Genomic DNA, 19,373 nt, shown 5'->3' on the forward strand with positions numbered 1-19,373 from the left:
AAGCACTTTATAGGTAATTCTGTATGATCCTTACATGAATTCTGTGCGACAAGTACTGTTTTTTGTCATCATTGTTCAGTCATGTCTGACTCTCTGTGATCCTGTTTGGTGTTTTATTGGCAGAGATACTACAGCAGTTTGCCATTTCCCTCTCCAGGTCATTTTATAGATGAGGAACTAAGGCAGGCAGGGTTAAGTGACTTACCCAGGGTCACACATCTATCGACAGTATATGGTCAGATTTTAACTCAAGAAGATGAGGAATTTCTGACTCCAGGTGCCACCTACCTGACCAGTATGCACCACTACTATCCCTATATTACTGATGAGGAAACCAAGGCATGGAAAGATTAAGTGACTTGCTCAGGATCACACAGAGAGTAAATGTCTGAGGCTAATTTGAACTCTGCTCTTCCTGACTCCAAGTCTCATGTTTTATCCACTGCACCAGTTTGCTAATGAATGGCCTAACATAAGACACTTTCCATTAAAGAGGAATTAATCCATGGAGCAGGAATTCTAATAATCCTAAAAACTAGCAGGAAAATCACCACTAATATGTCTTGTTTCACAAATTCAATGCAACAGGCAATTAAGTGCCTACAATATGACAAGTATGTTAGGGTGGGATTCTTTTTCATTTGTTGACTTATTCTTCCAGCATTACTTCCTGACTTTGGACTTGGGGCCAGTCTCTGCAATTTCTTGAGGGAATGTGACAATTTTGGTTCTGTTTTTGAGTCCTGCTACTGTTTCCTCAGTGTATCAACTATTGTGGTCTTCCATAATGAAATGTGCATCTCAGGCTGGGGACTTGTAAGCATTTGATCTTCCTAGAGTGGTCTGATCTAGGACAAAACCTCAGTGTTGTCTTATCATAAACTCTGCAAGTTCCTGATCGGGGTTTGGGTCTGAGCAACATAATTATGGGTTTCTTCCTAGTTATAGTTCCTCTCAGTCATCTGGAATTCTCTGTAGGTTCATGGTCACAAAACTGCAGGCTTCCTTTTGGTCTGGGTTTTCTGCATGGCTACTTGTTGTTCAAACAGTCCTGGGGTTGAATATAAGGGAAAACCTTAGACATCTGAATTTTGAAAGATAATGATATCAACAAGAAATGCCATTAACAATGTACTAACTTTTTCCGAGTATGTTACATACAATATCTCCCATGAACCCAAAATTCCATAAAAACACTATCAAAAAGTTTAAGGACTATACAAATGGAATGAAATAAAAAAAGGAGAAAGGAACAAGTAATTATGTAGCACTTACTACATGCCAGGAACTATGTTTAACAACTTTATAAGGCAGCTGCTATTGTTATATCCATTTATAGGTAAGGAAACTGAGCCAAAGAGTGGTTAAGTGACTGACTGGGATCACACAGCTAGTAAGTATCTGAGGTTGCATTTGAACTCAGGAATCTATTGACTATACTACCAGCTACATCAAGGAAGTTGGCAGTATTATGATTATTGATGATATGATTATTTCTGTTGTGGCCAAGACAAATGACTTATTTGAATTAAATGTGGAAAAAATTCCCTTCACATCCCTAAACTCTTTACCTCATGTGGAAAAAAAATTCTTACCTAAGTTTATATATGTATATATAAATGCATGTATACAACATGCCTTTATTCATACACGCATGTACATTATTATACATGCACATATATGTATGCATATACACATACACACATATATGTATATATATAAAACATACACACAGAGATACATACTAATCCCTATATATCCTCCCGCAAATAGGTACTAATAATACCTCTAACAAATAGATTTAATATACATTTTTAAATTATTCAGCTGGGTTATGACTATCTTGGTGGTCACAGTGCATTTAAAAGAAAATATTATGAAGTAGAATAGGTTCACTATTAAGTCAAAAATAAAACTCATATTAATTTATTTTGTGATAAGCTTAGTTGATAGAGTAGACAAATAGCATAATTATACTGAATTTGGCTTTCAGTAAGACACATGATGAATCAATGGTAAGCAATATGTTTCATTAAAAAGAACATTGGATTCAGAAAATAAAAAATCTCAGCAGGCAATATGTACGTTGGATGAAATGTTGGCTAAGATGACTTCTCAATTCCTTTCTAAATGTAGGATTCTATACCATAATTCTGAATATACTCTAGATTTGCACCTGTGGTATTATAGAAAAAGTGCTGGGTTTGGAAACAGAGTCCTGGGATCTATTGCTGGATCTGTAGCTTCATCTCCCTGGGCGTCAGTTTCCTCCTCTGAAAAATGAAGGGGGATACATTTTGTGACCTTTAGATCTATGTGATCCTGTGTAATATAAAAATTGGTACAAGGATTTGAATAAATTTTACCATAAACTCTTGATTCTGCTACAGGAATTATATTTAAAAAACACTCTTCCTATTATCTAAAGTGTTTTGAGTATTCCAGAACACTTTGTTTGCTAACCCTTCCATTATTCCCTCTTGGCTATAGACCAGCTACCGTTGGCAAAAGAGAAAAGTGAAGAGGGAAAAAAAAGAAACAAGAAGGAAGGAAATACCTGAAGAACTAGGGAACCCATTAAAGATCATATGAAGGAAGTTAGCAACATGAGATTCCTCTGACCATTTCATTAGGGATGTAAAAATTAAATGAAGGATAATAAAACACAATGATTCCCAAATTAGCTATTTATGTAGAAGCCTAACAGGCATTTAATTGAGCTATTTACTATGCCACATTGCACCTGAATTATCTCAACTCTCCATTTCTTTGGGCTGTGGAGTCTCATGTATGGAGCAAATGGGAAAGGAGCCAGATTCAAGGGGGAGAGGAGAGGAGAGGAGGGAGGGGGGGGGAGAGAGAGAGAGAGAGAGAGAGAGAGAGAGAGAGAGAGAGAGAGAGAGAGAGAGAGAGAGAGAGAGAGAGGATAATAAGAACATTTGAAAATATGTCTTTTATTTAGGGGAGGGATGGAACACTAGACCAGTGATGTAGTCTGTGATGGTAGCTCCTGTTTTTTTTTTTAATTCCCTGCCCTAGTTCAGAGAAACAGCTCCTCTGTGATGTATAGCCTAAGAGAACTATACAGAGAATTGAGGCATTAATCAACTTGCTTAAGGTGATCATCTAGTTCTATCATGTTCTTCTTACCAATGAAGATTGAAATAAGATGAATAACATTGATAGGAGTGTGACCAATGAGGTAAAGAGCTTTAACATCATGTCCTGTTGAGGGGAGGTCAATTGAGGGTTGATATGAAAGAAAGGAAGAAAGAAAGAAAGAAAGAAAGAAAGAAAGAAAGAAAGAAAGAAAGAAAGAAAGAAAGAAAGAAAGAAAGAAAGAAAGAAAGAAAGAAAGAAAGAAAAAGAAAAGATCCTAATGAGTAGAGTTATGTAAAGTGCTTGGGGAGGAAATGGATTCCCTGTCACTGGAGTTCTTTAGGTGAAGGTGGATATAAACTTGTATTGGCCACTTGCAGAGAGGATTCTTGGACATGTTCAGGTTATACCAAATGGCTTAGAACCCCTCCCAGGCTAAAGGGACTATACTTTTTTGAGACGCAGAGGCGATGGTAGTTTACCAAAAATCACACAGCTAGTTTTGTGGCAGCAAGTTTTGATATATAGTTTGTGTATACCTCTGTAAATGACCACATGGGTAGTTCTATCTAGCTCCTTCTTGGTGAGGAGAGTTTGCTTGCGGCCAGCCTCCAGGGCTGTGATCTTCATCTGGTTCATGGGCATCTATCCCCAAGCTCACTTGGCTCTTTCTGAGCTATTTGGGAGAGAATGGAAGCTCTGATTGTCACCTTGCTCTTTGGTTCTTGCCGCCTGGAGGCAGTTCAGGTACAACTTGCCTGACCACTTGCAGAGGAAAATTCACAGAAACACAACACCCAGCACTTCCAAAGATAATACCTGGGTTGACCACTGAGTTTAATGAAATTAATAGCTTTCTAGCACAGGGCACTGCAGAGTGTCATTCAGTTAGTCAATACATATTTACAAAGTACCTACTATGTTCTTGGAACTATGCAAAGCAGTAGGCATGCAAATAAGAAAGACAGTTTCTGACATCAAAAACTTTACAATTTAATGGTAGAAGAGAACACACTCACACAACTTCACGCAAAATCATAAAGGGAAGTAGAATGAACCCTCCATGGGGGCATGATAGAGACCAGTCTAAGAAGTGCAGCTGGTGGGAAAATGAAGACACAGATGGTTTGTGACAATGGAGGTTTTGGGAGGAGTTCTTTGCTCTACCTGCCAGCTCTTTAATCAGATGGGCCGAGGGGTCTGGGGGTACGGATGAGGTGTAAGTACCAAAACTGATGAAATCTTGCAGATTGATGACTTTCCTGGGGCACAATCATCATGGAGTACAGGCCAAGGAGTGCAGCTGGTGAGATCAATGTGATGGCCAAAGTCTTCCCCTGATGCCTCATCAGGAGTATATATGAGATTGGGTTCCTGAAGGCTCTGTTAGGAACAAGCTTTGACTAACCTTGTCCAACTGGAATGAATGGCAGTATAGGCCCAGGGAGAGGCATTAAGCATTTTTGCTATCTTAAGATTTCTAGGTAAGCTATATGCTGAAATTTGGCCACAGTAATAAAAACCACTTACTGAGACAAAGAAGAGTGGCAATCTGTGCTAGTGGCAGACATGCCCATGTCAGTAATATTAAAGGCCCTTCAGGCATAAAAACAGCAGTGAAGCATTGCATATAAGAGCTGGAAAGGACCTCATGAATGATCTGGTATGAGCCTGTCATTTTACAATTGAGGAAATAAGTTAATCTAGTACATCCCTCATATTTGTATCGACTAAGGAGTGTTTATGTGCTTCTGTGCATGGATGTATGTGTGTGTGTAATCTACAGATTGGAAAATCAGGGCAATTTGGAGAGATGCCTCAGGACTTATCCTGTGCACCCTAGAATTGCTAATGAAGTCAATGAAGGAGGTAATAATATAGCAATGCCTGCAATCCAAACCCACTCCTGCCTCTGCCCCCTCTAAGTGCAGATATGCTACTGCATCAAAGGTAGGGTTATTTAGCATAAAGTGGAAACCTGGATTCAGGGGAGTCTGGAGATAGGAAGTTTCACTGAATGAATAACAATGGATTGCTTACTTTCAGATTATTTTTATAAAAAAGGGAAAAATGCCTTAATGGGAGGCCATGTATAGGAGAAACAAGGTAGGTTAGTGGCCTCAGAGTCAGAGGATCTGGGTTTAAATCATGGCTCTGGAACTAGTTGTAAGAAACTGGGCAAATGAATTCATTGCTCTTGGCATCAGTTGTATCACGTATGAAATGAAGAAGTTGAACCATATGTTTAATGAAGTGTCTTCTAGCTCAAGGTCTATGATCCTGGGATGATATCATATGATGACATCATCTTGTGATGACATCATATGTTGATATCATCCTGTGATGACAATTAAACAGGATGAGATGGTATGGATGTCTTCTAAGAATGGCCACATAGAATAGATGATAACCAAGATCCTTCTAAAATTATCAACATAGCAAAAAACCAAAAAAAACAACCAAACAAACAAAACAAATGGGGATAAAGGAACTGGAAGTTAAACTGGATTTCCACTAAAATAAGATGTTATCAATATTTACTGGAATGTAAAATTAATTAATGATCTTTATGAATCCCTTCCATCACCACCAACATAAAGTACATCCCAGGTGATTTAAGACATCATGACTTATATTATATTTGCCCATTAGAGAAGGCTAGTATGATATTTCTAGACTGAATTAGGAGACTCTCATCTCATTGTGGACAACAGAATTTAGGAATAATATTTATAAGTTGGAAAGCATCTAAAAGAGGGAAAACAGTAAAATGAAGGTCTCTGAGTTCATGCCATACACAGATCTGCTCCAGGAAGTGGGGGTGTTTAGCCTAAAGAAAAGAGAACTGGGAGCGGGGGAGGGAGAGGGCAAGATCTTAAGGACTTTCATGCAAAAGAGGTTTCATATTTGACTTCAAGGTGAAGACCTAGGAAAATGAGTAGATGAGGCAAAGAGACAGATTTAGAGTTTAATAGAAAAATAAACAAATCATAAACGACTTTCCTATGGTTAGGGTTATTCGGCATTCTAATGGACTGTCTTTGGAAGTGGGGAGGGCTCACCATCACTGGAGATATTCATGAAAAGACAGAACATTTTGTCTGGAATAGTGTAGAAGGAATTCTTGGTTAGATTTGGATTATCAGTCACTCCAAAACCATTTATTAAGCACCACACTATGTGCTATGAACCATGCTAAGAACTCGTCTGGAATGGTTGAACTCTGTTGTAGCTTCTACCTCTGAGATTTGGGGTTCTGAGAGTTGCATTCAATATTCTCTCATTCAAGAGTTTTAAAACTTAAAAGACACAAGAGAAACATGAATAAATTTAATTATTAATTTAGAAGTTATTCACTAAGGTCTCTAAATTATTTCACTTTCTCTTTTGTTGGTGCTTAGGGAGATAAGCATTATATAAGGAATAATCACACAATACTAATCTTCGTGAGTTTGATTTCCTCTTCTTCCCTAGTAAGCAATTTCCCTTATTTTTCACCTGAAACAAAAAGCATTTTAAGAGTGATAATACTATTTGAAGAAGAGGCCCACCTGCCATACCCAACTTTACTCTGCCAAATATATGGAAGACACATTCCATGCAACTGATATTTTAAAAAATTATTCTGAAAAGCATCACTTCGTCAGTCCCAACATTGTGTACAAAGCAACATATTTACATAGATATGTATTATTTATGAAAAAGTATCATTGATATGCTCAAAAGTACTCATTTTAATGTATTTCTCTTCCAGAGCACATCTTAAATCTATGTTATATTTTTTGCACTATAAAACTTAGAGACTGTGGAGAAAACTGCATTAAATATATTTCTTGGTCTAAAAAGGTTGTCATATTCAAATGTAATATTTAAAACGTATGAGTTATTTGTATTTACAATCCACCATAACTTTTTTGTAAGAGAGCTTCTCATCAAGTTATTATGTGGAAATGTTTTCTGACAAGAAGTCAAAAAATATGAAAGAAAGTAATGGAAAGTTCTCAAAACAAGTCGTAGTTTGAACAAATAATGATGAATCCTATAAATTAGCATTTGACCCTAGTTAAGAGTACCCATATGCACAGGAAATTTAAGGGGTAAGGTAAGGAGGAAGTAGTGAATTAGCCATGTTTAATAGAATGCTTCATTTTAGTTATTGTTGTTGTTTGTCTTTCATTCTCAAAGAAGACCATGACATTGGGAGATGATGTCATGACTTGCATTGGGTTGGACTTAAGTGAGGGAGGGCTTTGCAAATTCACCAGCCTCACTCCTCCAGAGCCATCTGGGTCCATTAGCAAGGTACTGACTGGAGATGGCCCCAAATGTTTCAGGCAATTGGGGTTAAGTGACATGTCCTGGGTCACAAAGCTATTAAGTTTGAAGTGTTTCAGACTGGATTTGAACTCATGCCCTCCTGGTTCTAGGGCCAGCGCTCTATCCACTGAACCACTAAGTTGCCCAGAGTTTTAGCTATAGAAAGAAAAAATAATAATCAGTATGCTGGTCTTATAATGACAGCTTAACATGCTACACATAGCACAGCTTGGCATAATATGTTCAGAGTTAGGAAAAACTTAATTTACATTCTACCTTAAGTACACGCAACAACAGCAGCAGCATTTATATAGTTGTTTGAGTTTACAAATTATATCTATATGAATATCTATACATTTATGGTATCTCATATGATCCTGACAATAACCAGATGATATAGGTGTTGTTATTATCCATTTTATAGCTGAGAAGACTTAGAACATGTAAACGGCTTGCCCAGGATCACATAGCAGTAAGTGTGAGGCAAGATTCAAATTTGGGTGTACCTGAATCCAAGTTCAATGCTCCATCCATAGGATCACCTCATTGCCTACTTACTAGCTCTGTGACCTCTCTTAGACTCAATTTCCAATCTGTAAAAGATATAGTAATATCACTTTCCTTACTGGATTGTCATGAGGTTCAAATGAGAGAAAATACATAAATCCAAACTTAATGAGCTATATAACTATTAGCTTTTATTATTGGCTTTAATGATTAGAAAGATCCCAGATAGTTTAGCTTTCAGAAGAGGATACAAATATCTAAAAATAATTGATTAAATGCATTTGGCACTGTAGAAATGCTTTGAAAGCCATCCACATATAATTTCATGTTTGAGCCTCATAATGCTCTTGAGAGATAAGTATTGCAAGTATCAATATGTCCATTTTATAGAAACTTCAAATGAGTTTCAGAGTTGTTCATGGTTAACAAATCTAGTATATTTCAAGGGCAAGATCCAATCCCAGGCTTTTTCTGATTCCAGAATCTCTAGCCCATGTTGACTTTGCCTGAGCAGGTCCAAGAGATAGGAAAGTTATGCCACTCTGTCCAGTAACTAAATAAGAGGGTAGATCCAAATACTTTGTCACTGAGCAAAGGGATCTTTGGATCTGCTGATGTTAAGAAAGGAAGTTAGAATTTTTTTGCCTAGTTCTCAGGGAATATTGAGGACCAGAGTATTAATAAGCATTTTGATATAAAGCACTCTTCTTAAAGTGTAAGCTATATTTGTTAGTTTACTGTTGCTCTTAATGAGCATTATATAAATGATTTTAATAAGGTATTGAAATTGCATCTAATAAGCACTCATTATAAAATTATAAGTTAATAAGAGGAAGTTTGATTTGCAGACATGGGAACCTACCTCCTTGAATTTCTCCATGAAGTTTTTCTAAAAGGAAACTCCATGTTGGTTACATGCCAAGGGGGGCTTGCCTGTGACAGAGGGAGTAGCTTATAATTTATAATAGAAGCACATAAGCCTAGGAGTTGCATTAATTCTGACACAGGGGGTGACAATTCTATGGGTCAGAGGGCTATTCTAAGCTTCAGCAATTTTACAGCACTATTCTAATATGAATCTTCAGATCCTTGCTGAATAAAGACACAAAAAGGAGAGATAATGGGAAGGAGGAGGACCCCCCATCTACCTCTTTAGTTCCTCAGGACCATTCTGTGTAACAAGACCTCCATAGGAGAGCGATTCAAGAGCTCCCACTGGGTTACTTTGCACAGTGAGATATTCGATAACAAGGAAATGCTTGGGCAAAGGATTTCTTTGGGTCAATATTTTATCCAGCTTTTGAAAAGTAGTAACAAATATAACAGTAACAACAGATATAATGATAATGGTGGTGGTGGTAGTAATAACAATAGTAGCCACCTTCACTGAGATATTTCCTATCTATATGAACCTGGAAAGCCACTTAATATTTCTTTGTCTTGGGGTGCTCATCTATAAAACAGGAGAATAATAGGTATGGATAACTGCTGATAAATGGCTGAAAAAGTTCCACTCCTTGGACAATATGTTAATGTCTGTCTTTTAATTTAACCCAACTGGTTCTCAGATTTTTAAAGGCTTTTATCAGGGTTCTACTCAGTAACTTTTCAACTGAGATCATTTATGGTGAGTGCTTTGTAAATCTTAAAATAGAATAGAAATTTCAGATATTATAAAGATACTAATAATAGAGAAAATGACATGGACAGATCACTTTAATGTTTAAAACTCCTTTTATATACACAGTCTTACTTGAGGTAATTGTTCAAAATATTAATATTTTACAGATGACAAAAGAGAAGCATCATGGAACGACTGTATTAGGAATCAGATGTCCTGAAATAAAATCCTGACTCCTGTTATTTATTATTTGTGTGATGTTGGGGAAGTCAATTACATCCTTTAGTTATCAATTTCCCCATGTGTAAAATTAAAATATTGAACTCAACGGCTTCAGGGGACACTTTCAGCTCTAATCCTAGGATGCCATAGAGGTTAGGTGACTAATCTAGGGACACAGCTAGTTAGAATGTGAGGCATGATTTGAACCCAGGCCCACTTAACTCCCAGTCTATTGATCTAGTTAATTCCTAAATATTCTTGGTGAGTATGGGATCCTATAATAATTTTTTTAAAATGTTTTTTTTTCCTGATTGTGTTGTGTTTTGTTTGCTTTGTACGTGTGATTTAGTTGGGGTGTGGTACTGCCAGTGAAGAAATCCCATTTGCCAATTTAAACTATCAACTCCTTAGTAACTTGTAGTTTTAAAGAGTTATTTGGGGCACTGAGAGTTTAAGTGACTTACAAGTATATAGTGGAAACACTATGTTACAGGCATTATGTGTCAGAGGTCAACTTGAACCCAGGTCATTTTGATCTCAAGAAAGTAGTCTACCTGTTACATTACACTGCCTTTTTTACTTTCCTTCAGTTTAGTCATGTCTGACTCTTCATGACTTCATTGGGGGGTTTTCTTGGCAAAAACTCTGGAATAGTTGGCTATTTCCTTCTTCAGCTCCTTTTACAGATGAGGAAACTGGGACAAACAGGGTTAAGTGACTTTCCAAGGGTCACACAGCTAGTAAGTGTCCAAGGACAGATTTGAACTCAGGAAGATGAGTCTTCCTGACTCTAGGCCCTGCATGCTATCTACTGTGCAACCTAGCTACCCCCTTACTTTGCTTAGGTAAGGAAAAAAAATAATAAAAGACCCTTGTGAAAGAACCATCAAGTATAAAACTATGGATGAGATTAGTTAAACCTTAAAATATTCTTTTCTAAGTGTGCAAAGGTGTATAAGCCTAATTATGTTTTCAATATTAAGATGTAAAAATATAAAAAAGGAGGACTGGGTGTGAGGACTAACCCCTTATTTGTCTCAAGTACCTAGGAAAGGAAGGTTTGGAGGAATGAAGGGAAGGGGTCTGATCTATGGAGTTCTCTTTGGGACCAGTGGTAGCCTTGTTGTAGTAAAAAAAATAAATAAAAGATTAAAAAATGAAATAAAAATGAAACAATAAAGGCTAGCGTGGTAATTAGAGGACGATATAGGGATTTGAACCTAAGCCCTCTGATTTCACGTGCAGAATTATATCCAGTATAATACATCAAAGCTCCCCAGAACTTGAGGTACAGAACACAACCGAATTTCCTTTCTTTCTTTCTTTCTTTTTTTTTTTTTAATAACGGGTTTGTTTGTTTTTTGGTTTTGGTTTTTTGGGTTTTTTTTGCAGGGCAATGAGGGTTAGTGACTTGGCCAGGGTCACATAGCTAGTAAATGTCAAGTGTCTGAGGCTGGATTTGAACTCAGATCTACTTGAATCCATAGCCATACAACTGAATTTCTTACAGAGAATTACTATCTACTTTGTATTTTATTTACAATGACTTAAAACCTTTTCTATGCATACATAACTGTTAAATAAAAAAAAAAAAACTTCAGTAAAACGAAAGGACAAATCATCTCATTCCAAATGGTTTTACATGAATTTTAATTCTAATTATTTCTAACATGGATAAAATGTATATATTCTGGGCGGCTAGGTGGCGCAGTGGATAGAGCACCAACCCTGGAGTCAGGAATACCTGAGTTCAAATCCAGCCTCAGACACTTAATACTTACTAGCTGTGTGAGCCTGGGCAAGTCACTTAACCCCAATTACCTCACTAAAGAAAAAAAAAAGTATATATTCTACTTTTTTGGAACCCACTACAAAATTTAATTTCACTAAGATAAAATTATGTTGTCAAAGAACCCTGCCTTTTATTCTTCTAAAAACTGATTATTTTTTCCTTAGGTCCTCCAGATGTTTCAAGTTTGTTTCTCCATAGGTATGGGTGAAAACTAGAACTCTAGAAAAAACCATGATTGAATTAATTCATTCTCTATAACCTATGAACAAGACATTAATCCATAGTCTTGGGGGGGGGGGTATTAGATAGATAAACAATGAAAAACAAAAACAAACAAACAAAAACAACAGGACAGGCAAGAGATGCCCTAGAAAATGCTTTAGACTTTAGAGTTAGAAGTTTAGTTTGTTCAACCTTCACTGTGTCTTTCCCCTCTTTGCAGGGGCAGCAAGGTGGTGCAGTGGAGAGAGAACTGAGCCTGGAATCAAGAGGATCTGAGTTCAAATATCACCTGAGATACTTGCTAGCTGTGTGAAACTGGGCAAGTCACTTATCCCCAATCACCTCAAACATCCAGTACCATTTCCAGTCATCCTGCTGTATATCTTGCCATTGGACCCACATAGTTCTGGAGAAAAGAGTAAGGTGAATGGCTTTGCATAGCTCTCTCACTTAAATCCAATTCAGTGAAAGTCATGACATTATCTCCTGATGTCACGGTCCTCTTCAGAACGTAGGACAAAAACAAACCAAATAGCTTTGAGACCTCTGAGGCTCAGTCTTTTCATTAGTTAAATGTGCATTAATAATATGTGAAAACTTATCTAAAAGGCTGGTCTGAGGTAGATGGCAGGATGGTGTGTGTGTTGGGGGGGGGTTGTAAGGGAAATGTTTTTTTAACTTAAGAGGAGGATCCAATGTAAGCTTCCATTATTCTTGTTCTTATTATATGTAAATAATTTATCTCCTGGGGCCCAGCCTGTTGGGACTCTCTGAACTTTACTTAAACCAGTCCTCAGATAAATGACACAGCTTCATTCCTGAATCCCTTTAGAGCATTATTTTGGGTGCCACTGTTGTGTTCAGGCTTTGAGAGCCCACTTACATCTCCATGTCACCAAATCGAAATGGATTTAACCCAGAGTACTTATTTCAGACAATGTCCTTCTGAGTTGGTCTAATTTACTTATTTCCTGCTGGTTAAAAATATGGCTGATCCCTGGGGGCATCCTCCTCTTATAAATCCATCCATGTTGATGAAATGAGTATAAAAGCATTTATATATTAGTATTATTAAAGTGAATCTGATCTTAAAATTATGCCAACTCTTTCCTGGACCTCTGTGAACACAACACTGTTTATATGCCAATGGTTTTGCAGAGAGAACCTATAATCTCCCTCACTATTGACCCATTTGGAGAAGAAGTGTATTGTTTCAGGCATTGTTCTATGCATGCTGAGTTTCGCCCCCAAAAAAAAAACTGCCCTAAAAATGCTCATTTCATCTTTAGGGCTACCATACAGGGAGCCGACAGCCCCATTAATCAGAGCAAGGCCACCAAGGTTTTGATTTATTTTGTTTAATATTAAGTTGTATCATTGAAGGAAACATTGATTTTTTTTCTTCCTGAATGAGAGTTTCTTCCCTTGTCTAAAAGCCTCAATTTACTAATGATGCTGAAATGGCTTTAAGGGATTCAAAAAGAGTTATTACCCCTTTGTCTCAGCAAAAACTGAGCATGTAGATCTCTCACTCACCACGTGGATTTATTTGCAGCTCAGGTTAAATAAATTCAGGCTCTTTTGTCTCAAAGCTCAGAGAACACAGTGTTGACTCAGGACTACATTTTGTTACTGCAAACTCAAAAAAGGCAGATCAGTCACAGAATGTTTATAAGGCATAAAGTACAAGGCTACTGGGAAAGGACCAGCTCCTAGTGGCCTATGTGCAGCCAACCCTATCTAACCCAACCCAACCCAACCCAAATGACCATTTATGAAGTGCTGGCTATGTGATCCCTGTACTAGGCAGTGGAATCAGAAAATCAAACTGAAAAGTAGATCTTGGGCTCAATGAGGTTACATTTTACTAGGGCATGAAGCACAGGCATAGACACATGTGCACGGGAGCTTGCAGCTAATAGAGTACAGTGAAACTCATGCAAGAGAAAGCATTTTAACATGCGAAGAAAGACTTCCCAGTGGTGGTACCTGAGCTGAATATTGAATGAAGATAAGGAGTTTGGGAGGAGAATATAAAAAGAGAACATTGCAGCCATAGAGAATGACATGGACCAGTTCACAGAGGCAGGAGATGAAGGGTCATTGTGAAGACTCTAGCACATTTTTACATGACAAAATCTACTATTGTATAATTTTCCTCTTTCAAAGAGATTTGTACACATTGAATAAGGAAATGAAATAGGTTTCTTTTAAGAAGACCATGAAATCGTAAACTGATATTTATCTTAAAATCATTGACATGATCATGTCAGGTCAGTTTATCAGTTTACACCTAATGGACCTGAACTCCAAATGGCAAATATTCTGGACTCAAAGTTAAGAGAGGAGAATGAGAGCAGAATGAATTATTTGGGGGAAATCAGCCAGGAATGTTAGCCATTCCAAGCTACTCCTGGACTCAAAGGAAAAGGAGCCCACTGCTACCAGTACTTTCTGGTGGCTCATATGGCTTTTTGGGTCATGGGAGATCACAGTCTCAAAACAATCATATTCATGTGGGATCCCCATAGTATGAAAAAGATCCACTGGGCTATAATGTAGTATATTGGTAAAGGTAACTCATGTAGACAACTAGGGTAACAGCTGGTCATCTCAGATAGCAAGGGGGAGGTGAAAGAGCGCCGTATTTGAAATTAGAGGACATGGATATGAATTTGCAATTTGCCATTTGGTCATTTTGTGCCCTTGGTAGTTATTTAATGTCATCTGTTAAAACAGGGGGTGCCTTGACCTCTGATGTCCCTTTCGAATCCAAATTCTTCTGTTGTCTTCCTACTCATGACTGTGATAATGATCAGAAAAGGAGGCGCATTGTGTATGTGTGCCTGTGTGTGTGTGTGTGTGTGTGTGTATGATAAATGGACTACTAGAGATGTATAATGAAATCCAGGGGACAAACAGAAAGCCTCCAGCATGGTGGGGATTCCTGGGAGGAACAAGTATTACCCAGGTAAAGGAGTATATGGGGTGTGATTTTCACTGGGTGGAAATACTGTTCACCTCACTGAAATAAGGAATCCAAATATCAGAGTATTCCATTCACTACAATGAACAGATTTGCAATAAAGTCAGAGGCAGTAAGTACACATTTACCACATGAAACTCCAGAGACTGAAACAATAGACATAAGCTATATTTTATCTGTGAAACAGCCATTCTTTGAGAGTAAGACATTGGTGGAATATCTTCCAGCAATCCTGGGGTGTTCACTAATTAAACCAAAGGTACTTTAGCATTCCAAGGGCTGCCCTGGTCCCTGTCCAGTCTACAAAGGTTTTGGCAAGGTTCCAAGGCATCAAGTAGGACCCTTGTGGAGTGTTTATATGAGGAAAGACATGGAATTGGCAATGAAGTGATCTGAATTTCAGTCTGCAGCAGCAAAGGCAGCACTCTCTCCAATGAGATAATGCATTTTTTACAAATACAGAGTTATGATAGCAGCAATCAGGAGTTTGAAAGTGAATGATTGGGGCAGCTAGGTGGCACAGTGAATAAAGCACTGTCCCTGGATTCAGGAGGACATGAGTTCAAATCCAGCCTCAAACACTTGCCACTTACTAGCTGTGTGACCCTGGGCAAGTCACTTGACCCTCATTGCCCTGCAAAAAACAACAAAACAAACAAAACAAAACAAAAACAAAAACAAAAAAACAAAATGAAAGAAAGTGAATGATTGGGGCAGCTAGGTGATGCAGTGGATAAAGTACCAGCCCTGGATTCAGGAGGACCTGAGTTCAAATCCGGCCTCAGACACTTGACACTTACTAGCTGTGTGTGACCTGGGAAAGTCACTTAACCCTCATTGCCCCATGAAAAAGAAAAGAAAAGAAAAAGTGAACAAACATTCTCAGATGCCTCACTTATACCCTGATGATCTTGGACATTGCATCAAGCAATAGAGTGCTGTTATATCATTGAGAATTTATGCGGATTCTACCATCCCCTGGAGTATTTGAGTGTTTTCCACTTACCCTAACTTGTCCAACAAAAGCATTGGCTTCTTCTTCAACCACAGATAAGTTTCTTGGCAGATATGGATCAAAAGTTGGTGCGTTGTCATTTACGTCTGTCACCACAATGTTCACAGTGGCTGTTGAAGTCTGAAAGAAAACAGGTATATATGAGCTAAATATTGTTCACCATGAAATAAACTAAGAGCAGATGCTTCAAAGAGAGGGCACCACACAGGCCCAGTAATTGTGAGAGCTGGCATGCATAGAGTATGTTATGTAAATTATATTATTATATCATTCCCAACAACCCTCTGAGGTAGGTCATTCAGATCTGACCAGTGTTGTTTGATAGACGAGGAAACTGAGTTTCAGTGAACTGAAGTGATTGGCTCAAGATAACATAAATATTTAGTGTTGCAGGCTGGATTCAAACCCAGTTATCTTCTGGTCCACTTTCAGCACTTTTCCCAGTCTACAACTTGTATTTTGAGAAAATAATAAGCAGATCTGAAATCAGAAGCCCCATGATCCATATAGCATCCTCCTTCTTTACTACTCTGAGCAAGCCACTTCCTCTTGGTTCTTCATCTATAATCATGAGAGTGTTTATAAGATCCAACATTTATAACTGGAAGAGTGCTTACAAGTCATCTAGAGTAATCACCTCATTTTACAAATGAGTCAGGCAAGGCCCAGAGAGAGAAAATAGTTTGTTCAAAGTTATAAGAAAGTAATGTGAACTTTTTCTTCTTTTTCAATGCAACAACACACTGCCTCCTGATGGATGAACTAGAAGATGCTTTCTAAGCTTGAAATTCTCATGCACTTTTCCATCCTCATATACTGATTGTCCCTATGGATTGGTTGATTAAATGAATTCTGGCCTTTGTCCCTGTGGAGCCACCTCCTAGTGAAAATAGCACTTCTCCATCTACTTTTCTTGTTATTTACGTTTGGAAAAACAAAGGTTTTTAATTTGCAACCACTTTTTTTTTCTTTAAGAAAATGATGAAAAGTGCAAATGGTGATATTAGAATGTAAAAGTCATCTAGAAATGTCAAACACTTCCCGGGGGCATGTTTTCAGAAACTGATTTCACCTTTATGGAGATCAACAGGCAAGACTTCACATTTTTAGTTTGGCAAATAATTCTCTGCTTGCTCGCTCACTCTCTCTCTCTCTCTCTCTCTCTCTTTCTCTCTCTCTCTTTCTCATGCCTCTTATTTTTTAAGGCTTCCCCCTTTTCTTTTCTTTTATTGCGAGTTCTAAAATAAGAAGTTGATAAGACCTAAAAGCCATCGCCAAAGTTATGCCAATGTTTGGATAATATCCTGCTCATGCCTTATTGCTAGTTCTGCCTTGAAACCAAGAAGCTGGAGTCTTTATAGTGGCTATGATAACATCAAGCTCTCTGTAGAACCATGCTTCCTTGAGCTGTACCTCGAAATATGATCTTCAAGCTGGAGAATTTCACTTCTGGGATAGGAGGTGATGTTGCCACCAAAGGTAATGAGATCATGGGGGCAGCTATGTTTGGAGAATGTGTTCCTCTCTCCTGCCCAGGTAACATTTCTGAGATCCCAGATAATGCTCACACATGGCACACCAACCTACTGGGAATTCCCTTTCTATGTTGCTAGAGATCTCCTGTAGAACGGACTCTCCACTGATCTTGAAAGATGGGGAAGTGCAGAACCTTTTCAGGACTAAAATCTAAGTCCATCCCTATAGTAACTGCATTTCATTTTTTCCCACATGAACTGCCAGATTGGATCATAGCCTTTTAAGCTCTGTCATATGACTGTTCTTCACCTGTGATGATCCACATTTCCTATATGAGATACTTAGAGTTGGAATGAGAATTCACCTTAGAAAGTCTGGAGTGTTCTGACAGTAAAATGGAAATGGACTCGTAAGCTCATCACAATTTCTTAGCAAGGATTAATTAGGTTTCCCTCCCCTCCCTTTTGCTTTACTTCCTTTCTCCCCTTCCCTTCTCTTTCCTTTTCATTTATTCTTTCCTCCCTTCCTCTATTTTCCCTTTTCCCCTTTATTCTTCATTTTCTTTTTTCCTTCCATTTCTTCTTTTTTTCTTCTTTTTTCCCTTCCTTCCTTTATTTTTTTCCCCCTTAACATCTTCCCTTCTTCCATGGGGTGACAGAGGAGGAGGACAGGAGGCTAATTATCTTGAAACTATAATTATATTGTCATGCACTTTATAATTGGAAGCCCCACTTACCCATGCTTTAATTAAGACTATCAATGCTATTTTAACCAAATAACATATTTGTGGAGTCAAAGGTCAAATTAATTTTTTAACCATATATCCTATTCATTACTGAAATGATAGAGTTTTTGTGACTTTCTAAACACTTATATAAAGGTAAATTATTTTTAACGTTTTTTATGATATTTTTATTGATTTCTCTACTGGAAAAATTTCTTAGTGTTTTGTGAATTTAAATTCTGTACCTCTAAGCACACCTTTCAGAAAGGTTCACTTATTCTCTTTGGTAACTATAGAATAACTAAATGAAAGAGGCTCTCCCACCTTTTATAGGGCATGAGAAAACTCATGAACTTTAAAGTAAATGCAAAAATATCATTCCCCAAAATGTCTAAACAATTTATATATTTAATACCCAAGGCCCCCATACTGGGCATGGAGGTTAATGACAAAAAGAACTCGTGTTTACCAAACTATTCACCACAGCTTGTTATGTAGTACCAGAGAACTAGAATCAATGTGAATGGCCAATGATTGGAAAATTACCAGCCAGATTGTGATCTAGAAATTAAATGAAATAGTCTCATGCCATAAAAAAATGAATTAGGAGGAATTCATAGGAACCATGGAATATTTAGATAAATTGGTATAGAGCAATACGAGAAGAATGAGGAGAACAACAAAGAGAACTCCCATAAGACAAATGAGTTTAAACAGCTCTAAAAGGTAGCTGAATTCTCACTGACTGAAAACCCAAATAATGAAGCTGATCTCTCCTCTCTCAGTTAGAAAGGTCAAACTTAGGGCTACAGAATGTGGCAGATTTCATCTCACAGTCTCTCTCTTGCTTGGCTTTACTCAACATTTTCCCCCTTACAAGGACAGTTTTAACAAGGTGGCTAGATCAGGAAACAGGTAGAGTATAAAAATGAAATGAGCAGCATAGTTTATAGAGTTCCAGGCCTGGAAGAAGATTCTTTTTCCTAAGTTCAAATCCAGTTTTAGACACTTAATGGCTCTGTGACTCTGGGCAAGTAAGTCACTTACCCAGTTTGCCTCAGTTTCCTTATATGTAAAATTAGAAGGAAATGTCAAACCACTCCAGTCATTTTACCAAGAAAACCCCAAATTGGGTCATAAAGGGTCAGATATGTCCAAAACAACTGAGTAATGAAATAAAAATGAAAGGCATCAGCAATTTAAAAAAAAATACATTTTTCCCAAGGAAAGAGAAAAAAATCACATTTAATTTTATAAATATATATATATATATATATATATATATATACACACACACACATATACATTTTTTTTTTCTTTTAGAAAATACAAGACCAGCCTCCCTTGTTTTCTGGAGGAGATTGTTATGAATAATACTCATTCTATGTTATT

The 19,373-nt window shown here is 37.5% G+C and overlaps 1 protein-coding gene across 1 annotated transcript in view; it reads right to left on the reverse strand.

Moving 5' to 3' along the window:
* PCDH15 (protocadherin related 15) overlaps nucleotides 1-19,373 on the reverse strand; it is a 2,141,593-nt gene that overhangs the window by 244,847 nt on the left and 1,877,373 nt on the right. The window contains exon 22 of the mRNA XM_043982395.1: nucleotides 15,773-15,901. Coding sequence (XP_043838330.1) covers nucleotides 15,773-15,901 — 129 coding nt within the window. The remainder of the gene's footprint in view (nucleotides 1-15,772; nucleotides 15,902-19,373) is intronic.

The sequence above is a fragment of the Dromiciops gliroides genome, chromosome 2, assembly GCF_019393635.1.
Source record: "Dromiciops gliroides isolate mDroGli1 chromosome 2, mDroGli1.pri, whole genome shotgun sequence".
NCBI lineage: Eukaryota > Metazoa > Chordata > Mammalia > Microbiotheria > Microbiotheriidae > Dromiciops > Dromiciops gliroides.